The 23,441-nt window shown below is 42.4% G+C and overlaps 1 protein-coding gene across 2 annotated transcripts in view; it reads right to left on the bottom strand.

The window, feature by feature from the left end:
• The window catches only part of SMCHD1 (structural maintenance of chromosomes flexible hinge domain containing 1), a 719,028-nt gene that overhangs the window by 187,558 nt on the left and 508,029 nt on the right, over nt 1-23,441 (bottom strand). For both annotated transcript variants that reach the window (XM_033933958.1, XM_033933959.1), the window contains 3 exons: nt 21,389-21,546; nt 15,972-16,087; nt 2,010-2,062 (listed from right to left, as the gene is read on the bottom strand). In XM_033933958.1, the coding sequence (XP_033789849.1) occupies nt 2,010-2,062; nt 15,972-16,087; nt 21,389-21,546 (327 nt within the window). The remainder of the gene's footprint in view (nt 1-2,009; nt 2,063-15,971; nt 16,088-21,388; nt 21,547-23,441) is intronic.

Below are 23,441 nucleotides of genomic sequence, written 5' to 3'. Positions count from 1 at the left end.
ACTGGAAGCCAGCCAGACCAAACCAGTTGCAGAAGCCCAGCCTGAGGACTATGCCATGGAGTGCCAGGAGGACTATGTCTTGCCTAACTGGGAAGAACACTTAATGGATTGTGAGTAGGCTGTTAAGCCAAGCAGTTTTTCTTTTCCTTCTTGGGAGTTTTGAGTTTGTTTTTGGAGCAGTTTGTGCACTGCTCTGACTTGTGCTGGGGGTTGAAGAAGGAAAACCAGAGCCTGTCTCTTGGGAGGGCGGAAACACCTGTGGTGTTCGGGCTCATCTCCTCCCAGTCTGTTGGGGAATCGGCTCTATTCAACAGGGCCACAGCCACAGCCAGAGAGAGAGTTTACAGAGAACCTAGTGTTGGGTGCATGTACTGTTCTGTTAGGCCATGAGTAAGGCCAGAAGGAAAAGTTAAGGACTTTTGTGTTGATGGGCTGGACTGACTCTAAAAGCACGGCTTGTGCTATAGTGAGACTTATTTGCTTCCTTTGAGGAATGAATTAAATTCCTGGAAGCCTGTCCTTTTTTTTGCTTGTGCCAATTCTGAAATTGTGTTTGGAGTTTTGTTTTTCATTAAAGTGTTTTGTTTTGATCAACCAGAAAATCTCAGTGTGCAATTCTTGGGTTCCACTATCTTTATTTAAAATTTGGGATTGGGATTCAGCAAAGCAACTAGGCCTAGCCAGGATCCTGTCCCACAACATATAACGCTACTCCCCCTCCTTTTCTTTCTACCCTGTCTTTCCTGAATAGATTATAGCCCAGTATAACTACATCCCAATCATGGTTCTCCGTGAACCATGTCTCTGTGATCGCCACTATATCCAACTCATTTTCTTCCATCACAGTTCTGGATCCAGAAATATTGTTTCCCATACTTCGAGCTTTAGTATATACTGCTTTCTAGACATTGCCCCCCCTTTTCCCATCCATGTAGAGGTATTCAGTGATTTACTTACCTGAGGGCTTATTCTCTCCTGGGAGCTTAGATCACCCTGCCCCATCACTTCTAAAATACAAGTTTTCCTTATGTGACACATACAGTTTCTGGTACCAATATACATTTCTTTGTAGTCCATGGATCAAGATCAGATGATTAGGTGAAGAGGTATGTTTTTATTGCTTTTTTTAAAATTGAGGAAGGGGTGGAGACGGCAGAGACAGGCGCTGGACCGCTGGCAATTAAAGAAAAGTGCCGGGGGGGGGGGTTAAAAAAAGGTGAGGTGGTGGTGGGGGGGTATTCGCTCCATAAGGAGCGCTGGACTGCCAGTAATTAAAGAAAGGTGCGGGGGGGATTAAAAAAAAGTACGGGGGGGGGCATATGGGGGGTATTCGCTCCATCCTTATTTCCACCTACTTTGGGGGGAAATAAAAGTGCAAAATGGAGCGAAAAATACAGTAATTGTGTACAACATCCATATAAATTATCACAAGCAAGATGGAGAATATTTATTGCTACAGGTTAAGAAAACCACTCCATACACATCTTTATCCTAATATTTTAATGTTTCATATATTTACAATAATCTTTCTTCGAAAGTATAGAACTAAAGCAGGGCTACCCAAATCCGGTCCTCAAGATCTAATGGCAGGCCAGGTTTTCAGGATATCCAAATGAATATGCACGAGAGAGAGAGATTTACATACCAAGAAGGCAGTGCATGCTTTACTGTAAATCTCTCTCATGCATGTTCATTATGGATATCCTGAAAACCTGGCCTGCAAGTAGATCTCGAGGACCGGACTTGGGCAGCTCTGAACTAAAGGATAGCAAGCCAACACCCCCTTCCCCCCGAACCAAAACCCAACAAAACTTTGGATTTTAGATACAGAAAACTAATTTAAAAAAAGTGGTGTTGGAGAAACAATTTGGGGGACTATTTATTAACCACTAGTTCTATACATTCAGATGGACTAATATGGCAACCATATACTTTTCTTGCACATTGTTTGAAAACTAGTTTCCTTAATTCTATAGTATTGTTAATGAAATAGCACATTTTTGGAATACCTGAAATAAAAGCATCCCTTTTTATCAGTTGTATTGCAATTCAGTGTGGCAGCCTATAAAAAGGGAAAACAATTGTTAGAAAATAGAATACAGCTCTTATTATTTTAAATCTAGGAACCAGCCCCAAACTTGACTGAGGACTCCTACAAACTCCTACTAGCCCATCAAAACTGAAAAGAGAGAGGAAGGTGTAGAAAAGCATGCCACAGCCCCTTTAGGGCCTTATTTGTTAAGACTGGTTTATTTATAACATTTCTAACCAGCTTAAACCTTAATTGGCTTGCAAAAAAATACATACATAACTATCAAATAATATATAACATACACGTAAAAACAGCATTGTATAAATTCATTACAGCATTACTCCCCAATTAAAAACTTCTAATAACAGGGTAGTTTTCTGCACCTTTTTAATTTTCTGAATATCAGAGTGTGATCTTAATGGTCCTGTCAATTTATTCTACAGCACTACTCCTGCTTCTGAAATTACAACTGCTCTTATATTTTCATAGTGCAAATGTACAAACCATCCATTGACAAATGCATCATTCCCTCAGACCTTAAAGACCTGAGAGGCTGATAAAGCGTCATCACTTGTGTCAAGTACCAAGGGATCTTACAATGAATAACTTTAAAAATCAGAACAAGAACTTTATAGACAATACAAGATCTGACAGATAACTAATGAAGTTTATTCAGCCATGGTGTTACATGCTCAAATCTACTTCCATCACATATTGTATGTGCTGCCGCATTCTGAATCATTTGCAATACTTTGCACCATGAAGATGTTATTCCCAAATAAAAAGCATTGCAATAATCTAATTTTTGGATAATAAGTTTGTACTACCAAACAAAAATCCCATCCCGACAGCATTGTTTAAGTTTACTCAATGAGCGCATTGTTTCCCCATTCTGTCTCTATGGTGAAAAACAATCATAGCTTGACTCAATCTTTCTCACCTTTTTCCTGCAAACTGTTGCTATTTGCTGGTACCTCCTGCTAGAGATATCACTATAGTATAGGTATCTACTAGTGCTGTCTGATTTCTGATTCAAATCGATTCACCAATTTACTTCGGGTGAATCGATTCATTTAAAAAAAAAAAAAAAAAAAATCAGCCTCGCCCATTCGGTGACTAACCCTCCTCCCTGTGCCTTCAGGTCTTCTAAAGCAGGAGCGGCAGCGCTGCCTCTTGCTGGCCGTCCACTGCCGCTGCCGCTTTAGGGGGGGAGGGTCAGTCAAGAAGTGCTGCAGTGCTTAGGCGCTCTTTGCAGCATCCCCTGGCCTCCCACTTTTACCTTCAGATAATTACCGCAGCCTGCAGAGAGGATCGCTGATGCTGTAGCGATCTTTGCAGGCTGCTGTCCTCAGCAGCAAGTTCCCTCTGCTGCAATCCTGCCCCTGACATCAGAGAAGGGGTCGGACCGTGGCAGAAGGAACTTGCTGCAGAGGCTGACAGCAGCCTGCAAGGATCGCAACAGCACTGACGATTCTCTCTGCTGGGTTCTGAAATTAGCTTCTCCTGGGAAGCCAGGGGGGAAGCTGGAAAATGCTGCAAAGAAGTGGGGAAAATGCAGGCCTTCGGAAGGATGGCCTGATGTAGAAGAACACAGAGGGAGGGAGGGAAGGGGGGTTCAAAGAGACGTGCATATACCGGATTGGGGGAGGGAGGGGGGAAGAAATAATGGGTCTAAAAACACAGGAGAGGGAGAGAGATGGTGGACAATGGAATTTAGGGAGGGAAGGAACAGAAAGGGAGAAAAGCTGGACACAAGGGATGGTGTGGAGGGGTAGGGGATAGAGATACTGGATAGGAGACTAGCTGGGAAGAGAAAGGGAGAGAAGATAGGGAGACTAGCTGGGAAGAGAAGGTGGACCCTGGGATGGTAGGGAAGGAGGGGGAGATGCTGGAGGAAAGGGTAGTTGATAAAAGGAGGGATGGTGGGGTCCATTGCTGCAGCTGCGGGTACGGAGATGAAAAAAGGAAAGATGCCAGACCTCCGGGGGAGGGAAGGGAAATGCAAGGGGAGGACAGAGATGGAAGATAGATGGTTAGCACAGAGAAAGAAGGAAATGACAAATGGGCAGGAGACCCTGGCAAGCGAGTTATCAGAAGACAACCAGAGCCTGGGACCTACATGATTTGAATAATGACCAGACAACAAAAGATAGAAAAAATAATTTTATTTCTGTTTTGTGAATATGTCAGATTTGAAATGCGTATCCTGCCGGAGCTGGTGTTAGACCAGTGGTTCCCAACCCTGTCCTGGAGGAACACCAGGCCAATTGGTGTTCAGGCTAGCCCTAATGAATATGCATGAAGCAAATTTGCATGCCTATCACTTCCATCATATGCAAATCTCTGTCATGCATATTCATTAGGGCTAGCCTGAAAACCCGATTGGCCTGGTGTTCCTCCAGGACAGGGTTGGGAATCACTGTGTTAGACTACAAATGTGAGCTAGGATTTAACAGAGAGAGGAAAAGTCTTTTTTGTTTATTTATTTTGTTTACACCACAGCACCAGTGCGGGTATGAGAGGGCAAAGAGGGTGATGAGGCTATAAAAGGGGTAAAGAGGCTAGGATGTTTGAAAAAAACACCTAATTGGGCAGAAAAATCAAATTAAATTGAAAAATTGATTCAATAGGCTGCATCGAACTGAATTTTTTTTTTCCCCTGAATCGTGCAGCACTAGTATCTACTAGATTTTCTCTCTCTCCTACCCTGTCCCCAGCAGTCTCCCTTTCTCATTTCACATCTTATCTCCATTCTCTCTTTTATCACACTACCCACGTTGTATCTTTCTCAATCCTCCACCCACCTTTTTCATTAGAAAATCTTCTCTCAGGCTTGCCACCCTAGTCCCTTAAAAACTCCTTCCTTCATCTTCATTTTCAGCAGTCTTAACTCTTTACTCTTCAGCCAGCTACCCTTCAGATCAACATCCCCACCACCAGAAGTCTGCAGCCAACTTAAGCCAGTGCACTCTCAGGCAGACTACAGCCAGTTATCTAATCTAATCTAATCTAATCTAATCCTTAGGTTTGTATACCGCATCATCTCCACTTACTCATTTTGCATCCAACAATGGAACAACTGTTTCCTATGTGTACCATATACCGTATATACTCTAATATAAGTGGGAATGGGAACATTTTCTTGTGCTGGTCTGGACACTTGAAGTCATTTTATTTTATATTAGAAAGCAAAAAGATGTGACTGTTTTAAAGAAGCTTTTGAAGAGACATCTTTTTTGCAAAATGAATATGGGTGCTGAGCACTTATCTTACTTACTGAATTAGCAGTTACTTACCGTATAAGGTGTTATCCAGGGACAGCAGGCATATTCTAACATATGGGTGACATCATCCACGAAGCCCTGGAAAGGCCATTTTAAAAATGCATCACCACTTTAAGAAATTTAGAAAGTTCGCAATATCCCACACCGCACATGTGCGAGTGCCTTCCCGCCCGACGTAGGCGCGTGTCTCCTCAGTTTAGTAAGCCAGCTAAGAAGCCAACCAGGGGAGGTGGGTGGGTTGTGAGAATATCTGCCTGATGTCCCTGGATAACGCCTGTTAAGGTAAGTAACTGTGCTTTATCCCAGGTTAAGCAGGCAACATATTCTCACATATGGGTGACCTCCATGCTAACCAGAATGAGATGGTGGGAGCATTGGCCTTTTAGGCAAATAAATTTTATAATACTGTCTGACTGAAGTGCCCATCCCATCTGGAAAAAGATTCCAGACAATAATGTGAGGTGAATGTATGAACCGAGGACCAAGTAGCAGCTTTGCAGATTTTATCAATAGAAGTAGAGCATAAAAAAGCTACTGATGTTGCCATAGCTCGAACTTTATGGGCTGTGACCAGACTCTCCAGTTGCAGCCCAGCCTGAGCATAACAGAATGATATGTAGAAAGCCAACCATTTGGAAATCTTTCTCTTGGAAACAGGATGCCCCAACTTGTTAGGATCAAAGGAGACAAAAAGTTGAGGAGATGTTCTATGTGGCTTTGTTCTGTTGAGATAATAGGCCACTTCAAAAGCTAATTTAACTATACTCTAGTTAGTCCAATAAAAAAGGTATCACTTGGATTGTTATTATTTAATTTCTACATATTATATATAAGAGTGGATTAACATGACTGCCACACCATTTCTCTCAACTTATACACTGAAAGGATTTATTTTAAAAAAGTGAGTATCTTAGAAATCAGGAAGACTAATTTTGTCAAAATGGGAGTGTAGAAATTACAGCAGAAGTCTCTCCTATAGAGAAGCACTATGTAAACCAAACCAAGATGGGGACTCAGAAGAGAGGACGATTAAGTTACATTGAACAGAGATGGACACTGCTCCTTTTATTTGTTCCTGATATTGATGAAATACAGGCCTCCTCAAGAATATGTTGGGAGACATCCTGTGCAATGTGAGAGGGGCCAACATGAACTGGTTGACATTCTTATCTAACACCCTCTCCCTGCTATGTGGGCCAATATGCAAATAACTGCTATTGAAAGGATAATTTTAGTTTTTCCATTGTATTGTTAGGGATGTGCATTTTGCTTTAAAAGTGTAGCTGAAGAGAGATCAATGTATTCTTGTTAGGATGTTTCTAATCTTATTTTACCACTATCTTTATTTTTAATTCTCTACTATTTACTAATTGTTCTTCTCAGGTACTTTAGTTAGATTGTGAGCCTTCGGGACAGTAAGGGAATTTCTAAGTACCTATCTTACTTATTTTATTTTATTATATTCCTTAATATATATTTTCTGTAAACCGCTTTGAAACCTCATGGTTATTAGCGGTATATAAAAATTAAATTAAATAAAATAATTTTGTATTCTTCAGTGTGGACCACTGAACTTTGAGGTGGACCAGTCCCTTTGGGAGACATTATCTGCACCTCCATCTATAATAATAATAATAATATTATTCTTATATACCGCCAAAGCCGTAGTAGTTCGAGGCGGTTTACAATAAAGAAGAGCTGGACAATCAGCGAATATACGTACAATGTAAACATACAGGTGAGCAGGATGCAGATAAGGCATAAGAGAAATTGGGAAACAATTTGGTTAGTGTTGAAGAGATAAAGCAAATTGGTTAAACAAGTTTGTTTTTACTAATTTTCTGAAACTTAGGTAGGATGAGGAGTGTGTGATATTATTACCCAGCCAATCGTTCAGTTGACCTGCTTGGAAAGCAAGTGTTCTGTTCAGGTATCTTTTGTAATGGCAGATCTTTAGTGTTGGATGGTTAAACAGATGGACTCTGCGTGTGGGTCTGGACGAACAATCTAAGTTAAAATGGGGAACTAAGTACATGGGGGCCGAACCAAGAATGGATTTGAAACAGAGACAGGCAAATTTGAACAGCACTCTTGCCGAGTTTTGGATGATTCGGAGTCTTTGAATGTTTTTTTTTTAAAGACCCCAAATAAATGATGTTGCAGTAGTCGAGTAAGCTCAGAATGGAGGATTGGACCAGTAAGCAGAATGAGATTGCGTCGAAGTACTTTCTGATGGTTCTTAGTTTCCATAATGTTGAGAAGCCTTTTCTGACCAGTGAGTCAGTGTGAGCATCAAGGGTAAGGTAGCAGTTCAGAGTCACTCCCAGAATTTTTATGGAATCTGTAATAGGAAAGACTTGACCATTCAAGGAAATTGATGAATCTTTGATTTTGTCGTTCGGACTCACCAGGAAGAATTTGATTTTTTCCGAATTGAGTTTCAATTTGAATTCGGCCATCCATAGTACTGAGAGAAGGAAAGGAAAAACTGGGCCACATGACAAAGGAATAATCCTGAGGCTTTTTCACACCACATGCTTGCTTGCCTGCCATTAGAACTTCTAATTTTCCTTGTCCCGGAACTCTCTCTTTAAAGTATCTATAATTGTCTATAGTTCACTATGGAAATTTTTACAGCTAGCGGCTATGTAGTTCCATTTCTAAGAAGCCAAACTTTGTTGCTCTTGGCAATTCTTCAGGATGCTGTACTGGTATATAGCACTGCTTCTCTGGATAAGAGGAAAATTAGTGTTAGAAATTCTTGTGCCACTTGCCAGCACCAAGTAGGGATTATGACAATGATATTTTTACCTTATGGGGAACAACATTTCCAAATAGGTTTTATAACACCATATAAAAGACAGAGATAAAAATGGATAAAAGTCATAAATCATAAAGATAAAATCAAGCAATATGGCATGCAATGTATGGCACAGTTGAAACATAAATTAAAAATAATAGTATTACAGTATATAATAAATACAAGAATAACCATGATACTAGCAGATAAATACTAAAATGTATGTAATAACAAATAAAAACAAAAGTATGACTAATAACAAATAAATGAATAGATCAATAATAAATCTAATAATGAAAACATATCATAAAAAATGTCCATACAGAATAAAATATACATATCATTAAGTGAAAAGTTAAACAAATCGATAATTGAATAAAAACAGAGATCATGCCAAGTTAAAAATGATAAGGTTAATGTTGACGAGACAATATCATGGTCAATCTAATATAATAAAATGGTAGGACGCGCATGCGCACTAAAAAAATCGTGTTCCCTGATCCCGTCGCGGAAACATGAGTGCGCAAGCGCGCCTACTACGTCACCACAGCCTGCTCTCCACCTCGCGCCGCTACAGGCCCCACACTCGCAACTCACACATCCGCTGCAGCCTAGCAACTCCGACCACAACCTTCCCCCCTCAACCGCCTAGGAGCTGCGGTGGGGGCTTTCAGAACAGAATATGATTACCATCTTTCTTTAGCAGCCCCGGTTGTTTACTTGGATTCAATGTCAGCATTAGGGTTCGCCGGACGCCAGCCGTGAGAGCCGGGTGAGGAAGGCCGCCGCAGCCTCGCCGCTAGGTAGAGGGACAACAATCGCGCTTATGCTGAAGCCGCCGCCACGACTCCTCTCTCGAACCGTACCAGGAACGAGAGAGGAGCTGCGGCGGGGGCTTGAGCATAAGCGCCATTGTTGTCCCCCTACCTAGCCGCGAGGCTGCGGCGGCTTTCCTCACCCGGCTCACATTTAATCCAAGTAAACAACGGGGGCTGCCTAAAGAAACCGGTGCTTGGCCCGCCAAACAATTCCTGCCGTTGCCGAAATTTGCCCCACCGTTCCTTCTCTTCCTCCATCAGGTCAGTTCAGCTCCGTCTATGTTAAAAGCAGCTGCTTTGAAATTGGAGCCCTGCCGCCACCGTAACACGTTCCCTCTGCCGCGGTCCCATAGGTCAGAGAAGGGGCGGGACCAAGGCAGAGGGGAACGTGCTACGGCAGTGGCAGGCCTCCGATTTCGACGCGGCTCCTTTTAACATTGGTGGATTCACTGCACCTGATGGAGAGAGGGAAGGAAAGGTGGTTGTGCGCTGTTGAGCCCCTCTTTACCCTCAGACCCTCTCCTAACTGCTCCCTCCTGTCTCAGACCACTGGGGGGAGGTGCCTGTCTTCAGCTGCCGGGATGGAAGGAGGGAAGAAGAAAGAAGGGGCCCTGGCAAGCGAGTTATCAAAAGCCAACCATAGCCTGGGACCCCTACATGATATGAATAATGACCAGACAACAAAAGGTAAGAAAAATAATTTTATTTTCTGTTTTGTGATTACAATATGTCAGATTTGAAATGTGTTTTGAGGGAGGCTGCCGCCGCGGCTTCGGAGAGGCTTGGGACGCGGGGACGGATGCGGGAGGGGCTGCCACTGCGAAGGGCTTTGGTGGGGGAGCCAGCCAGACCGCGAGTGTGGGGACGTTGTAAGCACGGATTGGTCAAGGAGCCGCCGCTTCCGAGGCTTTGAAATTGCTCTCCCACCGTCACTCCCTCCCGCCCCGGCTCTGCCTCTGCCCCTGCCCAGGTTCAAAAGCAGGAGAGGCGGTCATCTAGCACCCGTTAATCTAATGGGCTTAAACACTAGTGAGTAATAAAAGCATAAACATATCACATTAACAAAGACATTAATTATCCTGCAAACATACTGTAGTCAAATACTCCAACTCCAGATCCTAACCCTCGAAACCAGCAGCAACAATCTTAAATAGAAAAATAGGCGAGAATGTAGAATTCATGTACTAAGGGAGGGCCTCTGGATTCATTTGCTGTGATTCAAGGAAAGAAATTATCAAGTAACATAATTTCTCATTTTTTATCATAAAACAGATGAATCCAGACAAATAGAATGTATCAAAACAATAATCAATGAAGGAGGACAACAGACATGCCAGCAGACAGTACCAATACTCCAAAAGATATCTCCAATCTTGCAATTACATCAAGTGAGTAATGCTTGGAAAAAGTGTGCAGTGAGGACCACATGGTTAATCGACAAAGCTCATTCAAGGAAACAGCATAGGATTCTGGCCCAACAATAACAATAATAATAATAACTTTATTTTTCTATACCGCCAACACCCAAAGAGTTCTAGGCGGACAGAGCTTTAGTTGAGCGTGCCCTCAGAGACCCAGAAGGCTGTTTATCAACCAAAATATAAGTGGCTATAACAGATACCTTGATCAACTGTGCAATAGTTATTTTAGAGGAAGGCTCTCCCTTCCTAGGACTTCCAAACAAAGATGATCTGAACAGCAAAACTCATTAATATCTTCCAGTTACCACCATAGACTGACAGACCTCAAGAAGATGCAAGGTGGCAAACTTCAAAGCACAGTCCTCCCCCCTGAAGGAAGGAAGAAGCAAAAGCTGACTGATTTGAAAGCAGAGACAACCTTTAGAAGAAAAGAAGGATCCAACTGGATAACGATGCCCACTTCCAAGAAAAAAAAGAAAGGGTTCTCTGCAGGATAGAGCTCAAAGTTCTGAAATGTATCTAGCCACGGAAAGAGCCACAAGAAAAGCTGTCTTCATTGTGAGATCCTTCACTGTAGTCCTCTTCAAGGATTCAAAGGGAGGCTTCTGTAAGGCTTTGAGCACCAGGTTCAGATTCCATGGAGAACATACCAGGTGCAGAGGGGGTTTAAGTTGGATGACTCCCTTAAGAAAACAGACCACATCCAGATGAACAGCTAAGGAAGGAATGAGCCAGGCACTTGTGCTAGCAGGTCAAAACAGTCACTTGGACGTGCAAAAAACTGTAAGCCAGATCCTTCCTGAAGTTTTCTTGCAAAATGACAAAATTTGGGAAAGGAAAATCTTGAAGGATGAGAGAAAACACTCCAAACATCACAACTTGAAAACTCTCCAGATGCAAACATAAGCCAAAGACATGATGCACTTCTGTGTCTACAGCAATGTGGTAATCACATCTTCCGGATAACCTTTCTTCCTCAACATTGGCCACTCAAGAGCTAAATCATAAGACCAAACAGATGAACTGTCTATGAGAACTGGCCCCTGGAAGAGATCTGGAAGCAGAGGAACCCAAAACAGCTTGTTTACAAGGAGTGGATCAAGACTAGAGCAACCAAGGTCACCTGACCTGGTTGAAGGAGGATCATGTGCAGGAGCCTGCCAATCATCAGTTGACATGGAAAGACATAAAGTAGCTCTGTTGTAGGCCTGGGCTGCAGAAGCACAGTGATCCCCTCAAAAATGAATTCCTTTTGTCTGCTAAAGAATGATGAAAAGAGTGGACTGGAAACCCGCTATTGTAAAGTGCAGGAGGCGGGGAGAATCTGGCAGGCTGCGCTGAGCTGTACTTATCCAAATGAAAAGACTGCTTCTGATGATACCTTAGCCTCTGATAGGTCGGAATATGCCCAGGCCTGTACCTTCTGGCATCCTTAAGGAGTAAGAACAGTTGGTTAGTCTTCAAGGAACCCTTAAACTTATCTTCTGGCAACTGCTGGGGTTTAGAGTCACCCAAATCCATCATCCCTTCTCTATATTCTCCTAAACAGCAATAACAAAATTAACCCTAAAGGGTAACGTGGTAAGGTATCATTTGGAGGTGACATCCACAGCCCAATGGAGAAGCCACAATAAATACCTAGCCATTACCACTAAGGTCCTAACCAAATCATGCGGGGAATCAGCCAAATAGTCCAAACCCATCTCGATATATGAAAAATTTTGAGATGCACGGGAGTCCAAAGAAACCAGAGAATCCACTGCTCTCTGAAGCCAAGTTAAGGAAGCCCTAGCTGTGTAGGAGCTATAGATCACAGCTTACAAGGAGATGGTAGAAATTTCAAGAGACAGTTTCAGTGAAGACTCTAGCTTCCTATCCTGCACATCTTTGATAGCGATACCCCTTAACACTGAGAGTATAGTCTTCTTAGTGACCATTGCTAATAAGGTATCCACTTAAAACTGCAGAAACTTTTCAGTTCCTTAGGGGAAATATGAGAGAGACAGGTCATAGCTTGGGCACTCTCAGGCTTGCGTCTGGGGTGACCCACTAAGCTGAGACAAATCTTTGAATAGGCTTGTGCCCGGGAAAGGCCCTGGGAGACTTTTTTTGTGCTAGTGATCATGGATTAGCAGCTGAGACGGACTGAGCAGGAGGCGAAGAAATGTTCAGAATCCCTAACATCTTCTTGATAAATGTTGGAAGTTTCTCCTTATGGAACATCCGTACCATCATGGTTTCATCGGCGTCATACGGAGCTAATTGTCCCTCCTCAAGTCTCTCAGGCAGTCAGATTTGAAGCAAAGCAACAGATATCACCCTTCTTCAAGGGACTCGGAGAAATAGGATAAACAAGGGCCACCAAGCCAGCAGGAGGAGTGAGACCCCAAATAACCCCCAGAGAACAAATCTCAAAGGGAAGATGCCTCTGCCCTGTGGGAATCCACATTGGACACCATGGCTACAAAGACTGAAGATTAAGCAACAGCTTCACTGAAGGGAAGAACTGTGCTAAGTCACCCTTGCACTAAAGCTTCTAGTCCCTTCCTTTTATTAGAATTGTAAAATGCTTAGAAGGTCCTTACCCATAGTGAGGTATAGAAAATTTTAATAACTTGGAATAAAACTTGGAAATGTCAAAGCCTGTTATTATCAAGGTGAAGTTTCACTCAAAACACTTACCCCTGGTCGTGATCCAACTCTGCCAAAGCCTTATACACACACAGAGCTGCAGCAGAGATGCCCCAATGACAAAGTGAAAGCAAAAGAAAAGTATGAATAAACATGATTATAATTAAAAATGTAAAAATTGCGAGCCATGGAATCAAGGGTGAAATACTCACATGAATTAAAAACTGGCTGGTGGATAGGAAACAGAAAGTGAGAGTAAATGGACAATACTCGGACTGGAAAAGCGTCACCAGTGGAGTGCCGCATGGTTCGGTGCTTGGACCCGTGCTCTTCAACATATTTATAAACGATCTGGAAATTGGCACGACGAGTGAGGTGATTAAATTTGCAGACGATACTAAGTTATTCAGACTAATGAAGACGTAGGAGGATTGCGAAGATCTGCAACGTGACAAACACGCTCGAGAAATGGGCCGCAACATTACAAATGAGGTTCAACGTGGATAAGTGTAAGGCAGGGGTCTCAAAGTCCCTCCTTGAGGGCCGCAATCCAGTCGGGTTTTCAGGATTTCCCCAATGAATATGCATGAGATCTATGTGCATGTACTGCTTTCAATGCATATTCATTGGGGAAATCCTGAAAACCCGACTGGATTGCGGCCCTCAAGGAGGGACTTTGAGATCCCTGGTGTAAGATGATGCATGTCGGTAACAAAAATCTTATACACCAGGGGTAGGGAACTCTGGTCCTCGAGAGCCGTATTCCAGTCGGGTTTTCAGGATTTCCCCAATGAATAAGCATGAGATCTATTTGCATGCACTGCTTTTAATGCATATTCATTGGGGAAATCCTGAAAACCTGACTGGAATACGGCTCTCGAGGACCAGATTTCCCTACCCCTGTTATACATGAACACAGGATGTCCAGGGCGGTACTTGGAGAGACTTGGGAGTACTGGTCGACAAGCCGATGAGGCTGTCCGCGCAAAGTACGGTGGCGGTGAAAAGGGCGAACAGAATGCTAGGAATGATTAAGAAAGGGATCATGAACAGATCGGAGAAGGTTATCATGCCGCTGTACCGGGCCATGGTATGCCCTCACCTGGAATACTGCGTCCAGCACTGGTCGCTGTACATGAAGAAGGACATAGTACTACTCGAAAGGGTCCAGAGAAGAGCGACTAAAATGGTTAAGGGGCTGGAGGAGTTGCCGTACAGCGAGAGATTAGAGAAACTGGGCCTCTTCTCCCTTGAAAAGAGGAGACTAAGAGGGGACATGATCGAAACATTCAAGATACTGAAGGGAATAGACTTAGTAGATAAAGACAAGTTGTTCACCCTCTCCAAGGTAGGGAGAATGAGAGGGCACTCTCTAAAGTTAAAAGGGGATAGATTCCGTGCAAACGTAAGGAAGTTCTTCTTCACCCAGAAAATGGTAGAAAACTGGAACGCTCTTCCGGAGGCTATTAAGGAGAAAACACCCTCCAGGGATTCAAGACAGTTAGACAAGTTCCTGCTGAACCGAAACGTATGCAAGTAGGGCTGGTCTCAGTTAGGGCGCTGGTCTTTGACCTAGGGGCCGCCACGGGAGCGGACTTCTGGGCATGATGGACCACTGGTCTGACCCAGCAGCAGCAATTCTTATGTTTTTACCCCAATGATGAATTACTTCCAAGGAATAGTCCTGTCTTCCAAGGAAAATTGCTAGGTTTTGTGCTACTCAACTCCCTCCTGAAATGCTGCTGCTTACACTCAAAAAAGTATGAAAAAGGCAAAGGCCCATGTACTTTACTTATGACTTTTTTTTGTTTTTGCTGGGAGATGTCCACAGCCAGAAGAGGGGAGAGATCCAACATCTTACAAAAAAATCAGTGACTTGGTGCCACCTTGTTTTACTATAACCAAAAAATGAGGCACATAATTCTGACTTTCAAATGGATCAACTATTTTTGAAAACACAGGAAAAAGAACCTCAGAAATCTTGAGATCACAATATGTTTCTGCTCAATTTTAGGTGTAGCTCTCATTCATTGGTCCTTAAAAAACCTCTTTCTTTTTTGAATTATATGTGGAACCCCTAACTACCTCCATGAAGAGATCCCACATGCCAATCCCATCTTTTCTTAAAATTTGGCACGCTGCACATTCCTTAGTCCTAACAGCCATTTCACCTTCCCACATGCCAATCCCATCTTTTCTTAAAATCTGGCACGCTGCACATTCCTTAGTCCTAACAGCCGTTTTACCTTCTCTGGCTTTTTCAGGGGTATGTTCCCTTAACCAGTTGTATCACATTACACTGTTCACTGCTTGTTTTCAACATTGCGTCATGTGTATTTTTTATTACTTCTTAAATTCAACAAGGCACTACTGTTCTCCACATTTTTAATAGCAGGAAAATTACTTTTCTTGAATCATGTGAGTCAATTTACATCTGAAACAGCATATAATTGGCACCAGTACAATCTTAATGACCCCTAAGCTCAACTGAAATAGAGAACCAGAGCAGGAGCCAAAAGCAGAAGAATCCAGGAGCTGCTGGGATAGAGAAAAATACAGTCTGACCAGGCTGCTTACTGTCCTATACCAGAATTCATTATTGCTCTCTATCTGTACATAATGGTAGATGGTCATAATCCATTTGCCTGGCTACATCTGCTTGATTGTAAGAAAGCTTTTATTTTCTCTGTTTCATAAATAAAACCACATTTTAGCTTATGTTAAGATACATCAGCATCATAAAACCTTACAAAATAATGAAACTGAATTTGTACTTTTGTCCAACATCCAAAGCACATTCTAAAGCTAATTGACCCAATGTAAAGAAAAGAAAATGAATTTCAATAATCAGTGACAATATAAGGGCTGAACAACAGCATTTCTAGAGAAAAGTCTGCTATTTCATTCAACAAGCATACGAGTAAACTATTCCCTGCCAAGAAATCATTTCTTCAAGATATAGAGAGACATTTTCCAAAGACTCACACTGACTGGTGGGCGACTTCCAGAACTCTGCCCCTTCCACATTTTCATGTAAATGTGCTCTGGACTGAGGTTTCTAATTATTTTGTCATCTTCAGAAATAATGCTGACCATAAACTCTGTGGAAATAAATACGTAAATGATTTTACAAAGATTAATTTTAAGTTTAAAAAGTTATACTTTTCTAGGATCTTGAAAAAAATGTCTAATACTAAAAATACATCATGGCAGAAAGGAACTGACAAAGATAGATGCAATTTTAATGGTTTCAGGGTCTCTAACAGGTTTTCTTAGAGGGTTTACCAGAAGATTAGGTTTTTACCTTTGATAATCTTCTTTGTTAGTTCCTGTAGGATTCTATATGCTAGGTGTTCAATCCCAACCCACAAGTCAAAAGTTGCCGAAATCCAACACTTTTCTGAGCACATGCTCCTCCCCCTTAGACTGAGAGCTAGAGCCATATCCAGTTGAGTCTCAAAGCCATGCAATATACCCGAACAAATCTATGACAAGGGGGATATGGGGGAAGATCCCCAGCAACATAAACAATCCTTGAACTGGTCTGCTCTGCAAAACTTGAATAAGTAATAAACAAGCACAAAAGCAACTCAGAAAAACACTGAGGAACAATGTAGAACTAACCTGCTGTGTGCAAACAAGCACCCCAAGAAAGAGCCTTTTGCAATGCACATACTTACAGAAAACTCCCCACAGGATCTGGCAGCTGGCTGGAAAATCTTCAAGCCTGTAAGGAGAGTAACTGAGACAGAAAGAAGAAGGCTATTCCATACCACTGAGTGTACACAGATAGGGCGGGCTGTATGGAATCCTATAGGGACTAAAAGAAAGAAGATTATCAAAGGTATAAACCTAATCTTCCATTCTATTAAGTACCTTCTGGATTTCGTACACTAGGTGATGTACCAAAGCGACAGTAGCAGATAGACGGGGACAGAAGAGCCTGTCCGCAACACTGAGGTCCCAAAAGCGGCATCAGAACGAGCATCTACTTGTTAAAACCAGGTAAAAGTATGAAGAGAGGACCAAGTAGCCCCCCTGCAAATTTAATCAGGATGAATCACACGAGCCTCCACCCATGACGCAGCAACACTTCTAGTTGAGTGGGCTTTAAGAGAAACCGGCGGCTGCTTGCCATGAGCGATGTATGTGGCAGAAATGGCCATTTGAATCCAACGAGTGATCATGGACTTGGATGCTGGCTGACCATGGCGAGGCGCCAACCGCTTCCCTTCTATCAAGCCAGCGTAAAGAATGTCCTCTTGGACCCATCGAGCGATGGAGGCTTTGGCTTTAAGCCAAACATTTGAGGCGTCCCTTGAAGAATACAAAAAGGTGAATTAAACAACTAAAAGTCGATAGAAACCTAGCTCGCGGAGAACGCTACGCACTTTCAAAAAAATGCAGTGAATAAAAGCACGTCTCTCCATTTCTCCTCCCAGGAAGAAGGAAGGAAAAGTGAGAGTGGCATAAAATAAAGGATGAAATCTTCTTAGAAAGAAACTGTGGTACCGTCCGAAGATTTTGTAAATCAGAAATAGGAATCCCCGCCGAACAAGGCCTGCAACTCAGAAAACCGCCGAGCTGAAGCCATGGCTTCAAGAAACCCCGTGTTCAACGGCACAGCCTTTTAGCGTCTCAAAAGACAAGGATGAAATGAAGCCTTCGGTAAACTGCAAAGAAGTACCTTAAGACTGTACTCTGGACAGAGATTTCTAAGAGGTATACAAATATATCGTACTCCGTTTAGGAACTGTACTACATGAAGCTAAGAAGTAAGTGAAGAGTAAGATACCTAGCCCTTGTAACAAGCTAAGAATGGCACTTGAAGCTGAAGGGAATTGAACGCTAAGTCCTTGGCAATACACTTGTGCCAAAAAAGAACTCTGGAAGGGTGCAAATGTTGAGAAGAACCCAAGAAAGGAAAAAACCTCCAAAAGGAAGCAGAAGCCACAGGTGAAGATGTCTATATCACCTGGATAAGAGAAGAAACAATCTGCTTCACATAACCCTTACACGGCAGCCATGACTTTTTAAAAGCTAGGTCGTAATACCAAAGTAGTACGAATATCCATGTTGATCGGACCCTAGGTGAGCAAATACGGAGATACCAGGAAACTCAATAGTCCGGCTGTCGAAAGACTCATCAGATCTGCATAGCAAGGATGGCGCAGCCAATCCAGAGATTCTACAAATATTGTGCTCTGAAAGCGAGCTTGAGATGGCAAATGCAAGCGAGAAAGAAGCCACGTTGCTCCCACTCCCCATGTCCGCTGAAGAAGCTAGGAAGCTTAGAATTTCGAGATGAGGCCACGAGGTCGAGTTCCAGGAGATCTCACTTCCATACAAAGAGCGGGAACACCTGAGCCAAAATTCCCAATATCCAGGACGTAGAAGATTTCACTATTACTAACATTTTCACTTTCTAGAGCGAACACAGCGCTGTACACTGTAACCTACAATAAATGGGCCATGCTCAGATTTTGCTGAGAGAAAGTCTATCCAAACTCTTTTCCTGACCTGTAAAATGATCTGCCAACAGAAGAGGAAGATGAGGGTCCATCCATTGAAGTTGAACCATAACTTTACTCGCCAACTGAGTATATCACATATTGCCCAGGCTGTAGATAAATACCACCATCATAACACTGACTGACAAGACCTTCAGCGTCATTCTGGAAGAATGGTCTGAAGCTCCAGAAACGGTAGCCCGATCATGCTCCAGAGTAGAAGAATGAACAAGTACTGAGTCGCCTCTTAAGACCAGACTCCTGGAGCTGAGGATGGAAGGCACCGAGCCCCCCAACCCGACAGCCCGGGATGTTTGATGACCATGAACTAGTCCAGCAAAGACAGAGGCATGCCTTTGAAAAGAGAAATCTCGCTGAGCCACCAAATAGAACAGAATGATGCAAGAGGACACTACCAAATAATTGGAGCCCTGAGATACCAGGAACCACTGGAACAAAAGTGACTGCTGTAACCCCAGAATCCGATTAAACTAGCAGCTTCCTTTAAGTGAATACAGCAGGAACACAGACATAGACATATAGATCTGCCCAAGCTTGTCCCAAAGCTGGTGAAACATGTACAACTTGTCTGAACTGGAAAGGAGAGAAGCCGCGGCATACCCTGACCAAAGTCAGTTGTAAATAAACTACCAGAATGCTGCATCTCTCCCGCCATCGCCGGAGACCCAAGCGCGCGCCTGATTCTCGCTGAAACGTGGCTGCTGCATCAATGCTCTTAGAAACATAGTCGGATTAAAGCCCCGCAAAATTTACCCTGCTGCGGCCTGCATAGAAAGAAAATCAGACTCGGGGAATAACTAGAAGAACGGTGCGATGCTTCCTACAAAGCCAGAAAAAACATGTCTCATCTCATGCGCGCTGCTATAAACCGGCACCTGCACAATCAGCTGCACATGGCCACGACAAATACCGACGAAAGAGAGCCTCGGCATAAACAGGACTACTACTGCTGCACTAAAACCCAACGAGGAGAACAAGTGCGAGCATGAAATCGTACCGCTACTGCCACGCTGTAACCAACAAGGAAACCAAGTGTATGTATGCAAAGAGCGGGAAAGTCCCGGCTCCCTCAACGGATTTCCAGTCATAAAAAAACTTAGCCTCAATAAAATATCCATTCCTTAAACGTACGTTGACCAAACCCACAGTACTGACTCCCAAACAGAACCTGAAGTTCAAACAACAGTATAAAACACATACATACTCACAAGCTTCTTGTTAGGGCCAGTTGAAGCCAGTAAGTGCTGGTTGTGCAGCACTAACAGGGCAGAATGTAGTAACCATGGTCTCCCCTTTTTTTTTTTTTTTATACAGGGAAGGGAAAGAAGGAAAAAAATGGAGACCCAGTCAGACCCTCTAGCAATGGAGGGAGGGTGAGGCAGGGATCTGGGGGGGCTCAGGTGTAACCCCTAAAGCCGGCACTGTTCAGCCGCACTCCCCTGTCTCACTGAAGAGAAAACCTCAACAGGAGAAATATAAATGTTGTCCCAATGAAGAGAAACCTCAACAGGAGAAATAGAATGGCAGTCTCACTGAAGAGAAACCTCACCAGGAGAAAATAATTTTCCAGTCACAGCCAGAATCTAGGAGCTAGTTGAATAGCGACTATCACCTGCTGAGAGATAGAGTATACTGAAGATACAGGTGGCATGCCAGCCAATAGGACCACCTGTTAATCAGTTTCTCTATCTCTGCCTGCTGGTCAAAGTGTGCTATCCCATTGGTCTCTGGATTCATCTGCTGCTGTTGCTAAGGAAAGGGACAATAAAGGGAAGGAATTAGGAAATATGGATCTTGAATTTAAAGAACAATTTCATTATAGATGTTTCCATACAGACTTGTACAAAATGCTGTATTACTATCTTGAACAAATACTTCACTAAAAATTTCACACTTGAACATTACATCGGAGTTTCCAATGGATACTGAGAATTCTGTACAATGTGATTAAGTTGGGCCCCAAAGATATTTTCTCTCAGTGTAGAATCCATGCTTGAGATTTGTCATAGTTAGTAAGGAAAAATAATATAACTCTTTGAATAAACAAAAGTACTGGCTGCCACTTTCAGCGAGAATCCTATACAAGATTCAAACTTTGGTACACAGAGCACATCATTCAGGAGTACCATAATACTTATCTTGACTATTTATTGTAATGTCTAAAAATTATGGATGTACTATGTGGATCGCTTAGGTGTGAAAGGGTTAGGGTTTTTAAATAAATACACACTTATTCAGTTCTTAAGATCATTACAACAACATGTTCTCATGTCCTTCAATCAAATTTGATTTGATACTATTCACTCATCTATGTTCAACATAGTTTGGCCTTCTCTATAGAACAACCTGCCTTTTTTCTTATGTATTAAGCCATCTAAGCAAAAATTTTTAAATGGATTAAAATCCTATTTCTTTGATAAATCATTTAAGGATTAATTTTTTCTTTGCAGTTATGAACTTTTCTTAGCATTGTGGCACAGGCAAAATGCAGCACCATACAGGGAATAAGACTTCTTTACTATTAAATTCTTTTCCCCATCTATAATTATGAGGGATCTTCAAAAATTTTCTGCACTTTTTTTAAACACTATTAAATATCTCAAAAGTAATTTACATCACTTTTCCATATAATCACCCTGTTTGTGATACATTTTTCCCAGCGTCCTACTAACATGCCCTCTTACCCCTTCTCCTGCCCCAACCATTTCATGCAAAAATATGACAATGCAGAAACTTTTTGAAGAACCTTCATATCCGTAAACCACCTAAACGTCACTTTTCAACGTCACTATATCAAATAATTAATAAACTTGTAAAATATCTATCATCAAAAAAAACAAAAATCAAAACTACTATATCCATATTACTTACCAGGGAAAAAATCACCTGCCATGTAGATGGCATCTTGATCATACTTGATGTTAACAAGCACAGGCTTCTCAGGATCTGGAAGGATGTTCAATTTCAAAACAGGACTTTCTAGTGTACTTTTATTGTAGGAGGCTTTAAATAGCAACACATGTTCCCCCCTGAAATAGATTACATAGTTGGTTAGGTTGAAAGACCTTCAATAGTTAAATCCATGCAAAAAATATTTTGACTATTTGTTGACATATTTAAATCAAGTCAGTTCATTAAATTTTAAATGTGGTCTGAAAAAAAAGGACTGATAAAAATTAATGCCGTTGCCTGAAGTAGTGTCATGCTCAATGTATTCTTCAATTCATTCTCCTTTCCAAAAAAGCTCATTAAATATCCTAAACAGGGACAACAAATGAACTAATCTTGGCTGACTTTTGATGTTAACTGTCTCTTTCAAGGTACATGTTCACTTATCTCATGTGTGTATCAGGAAAATGTCCAAAAACACTACTTAGATTCATCATACTGCCGATCTTCAAGAAAGGTTCGAGGGAAGATCCAGGAAACTACAAACCGGTGAGTCTGACCTCGGTACCTGGAAAGATGATAGAGGTGCTGATAAAGGACCGCATCATTTATCACCTTGACGGACACAACCTGATGAGGATCAGCCAGCATGGCTTCAGCAAAGGAAGATCTAGCTTGACGAACTTGCTGTACTTCTTCGAGGGAGTAAACAGGCAGATAGACAAGGGTGACCCGGTCGACATTGTATATCTGGATTTTCAGAAGGTGTTCGACAAGGTTCTGCATGAATGACTACTTCAAAAAAATTACGAACAATGGAATCGAAGTTGAAATACTCAGATGGATTAAAAACTGGCTGTCGGATAGGAAACAGAGAGTAGGGGTAAATGGACAATCCTTGGACAGGAAAAGTGTCACGAGTGGAGTGCCACAGGGTTCAGTGCTTGGACCCGTAATCTTCAACATATTTATAAACGACCTGGAAATTGGTACGATGATACGAAGTTATTCAGAGTAGTAAAGACACAGGAGGATTGCGAAGACCTGCAACGTGACATAAACACGCTCGAGAAATAGGCTGCGACAAGGCAAATGAGGTTTAATGTGGATAAGTGTAAGGTGATGCATGTCGGTAACAAAAATCTTAGACACGAATACAGGATGCCCGGTGTAGTACCTGGAGAGACCCCCCCCAGGAAAGAGACTTGGGAGTACTGGTCGACAAGTCAATGAAGCCATTCACGTAATGCGCGGTGGCAGAGAAAAGGACAAACAGAATTCTAGGATTGATTAAGAAGGGGATCACGAACAGATCAGAGAAGGTTATCATGCCATGGTACACCCTCACCTGAAATACTGCATCCAGCACTGGTTGCCGTACATGAAGGACACAGTACTACTCGAAAGGGTCCAGAGAAGAGATATAAAAATGGTTAAGGGGCTGGAGAAGTTGCTGTACAGTGAGAGATTAGAGAAACTGAGCTTCTTCTCCCTTGAAAAGAGGAGACAGAGGGGACATGATCAAAACATTCAAGATAATGAAGGGAATAGACTTAGTAGATAAAGACAGGTTGTTTACCCTCTCCAAGACAGAGAGAACGAGAGGGCACTCTCTAAAGTTAAAATGGGATTGATTCCGTACAAACGTAAGGAAGTTCTTCAACACCCAGAGAGTGGTAGAAAACTGGAACGCTCTTCTGGAGGCTGTTATAGGGGAAAACATCTTCCAGGGTTTCAAGACACAGTTAGATAAGCTCCTGCTGAACCAGAACATACGCAGGTAAGGCTAGTCTGTTAGGGCACTGGCCTTTGACCTAAGGGCCGCTGTGTGAGCGAACTGCTGGGCACGATGGACCACTGATCTGACCCAGCAGTGGCAATTCTTATGTGTATTTACTATTGCTCTTAACATATATGCACTGCCTGTAGCAGGTTATTGAAACTGTGCCTTTAAAAATTAACTTCCCCCTGTGTATTGTGGGATGCTTTTTAGTGGTTGCTGACACTTTAGCACAGTGTTTCTCAACCTTTTCAA

This window comes from Geotrypetes seraphini, chromosome 2 (assembly GCF_902459505.1).
Source record: "Geotrypetes seraphini chromosome 2, aGeoSer1.1, whole genome shotgun sequence".
NCBI lineage: Eukaryota > Metazoa > Chordata > Amphibia > Gymnophiona > Dermophiidae > Geotrypetes > Geotrypetes seraphini.
This window is presented reverse-complemented; position numbering and strand designations above follow the sequence as displayed.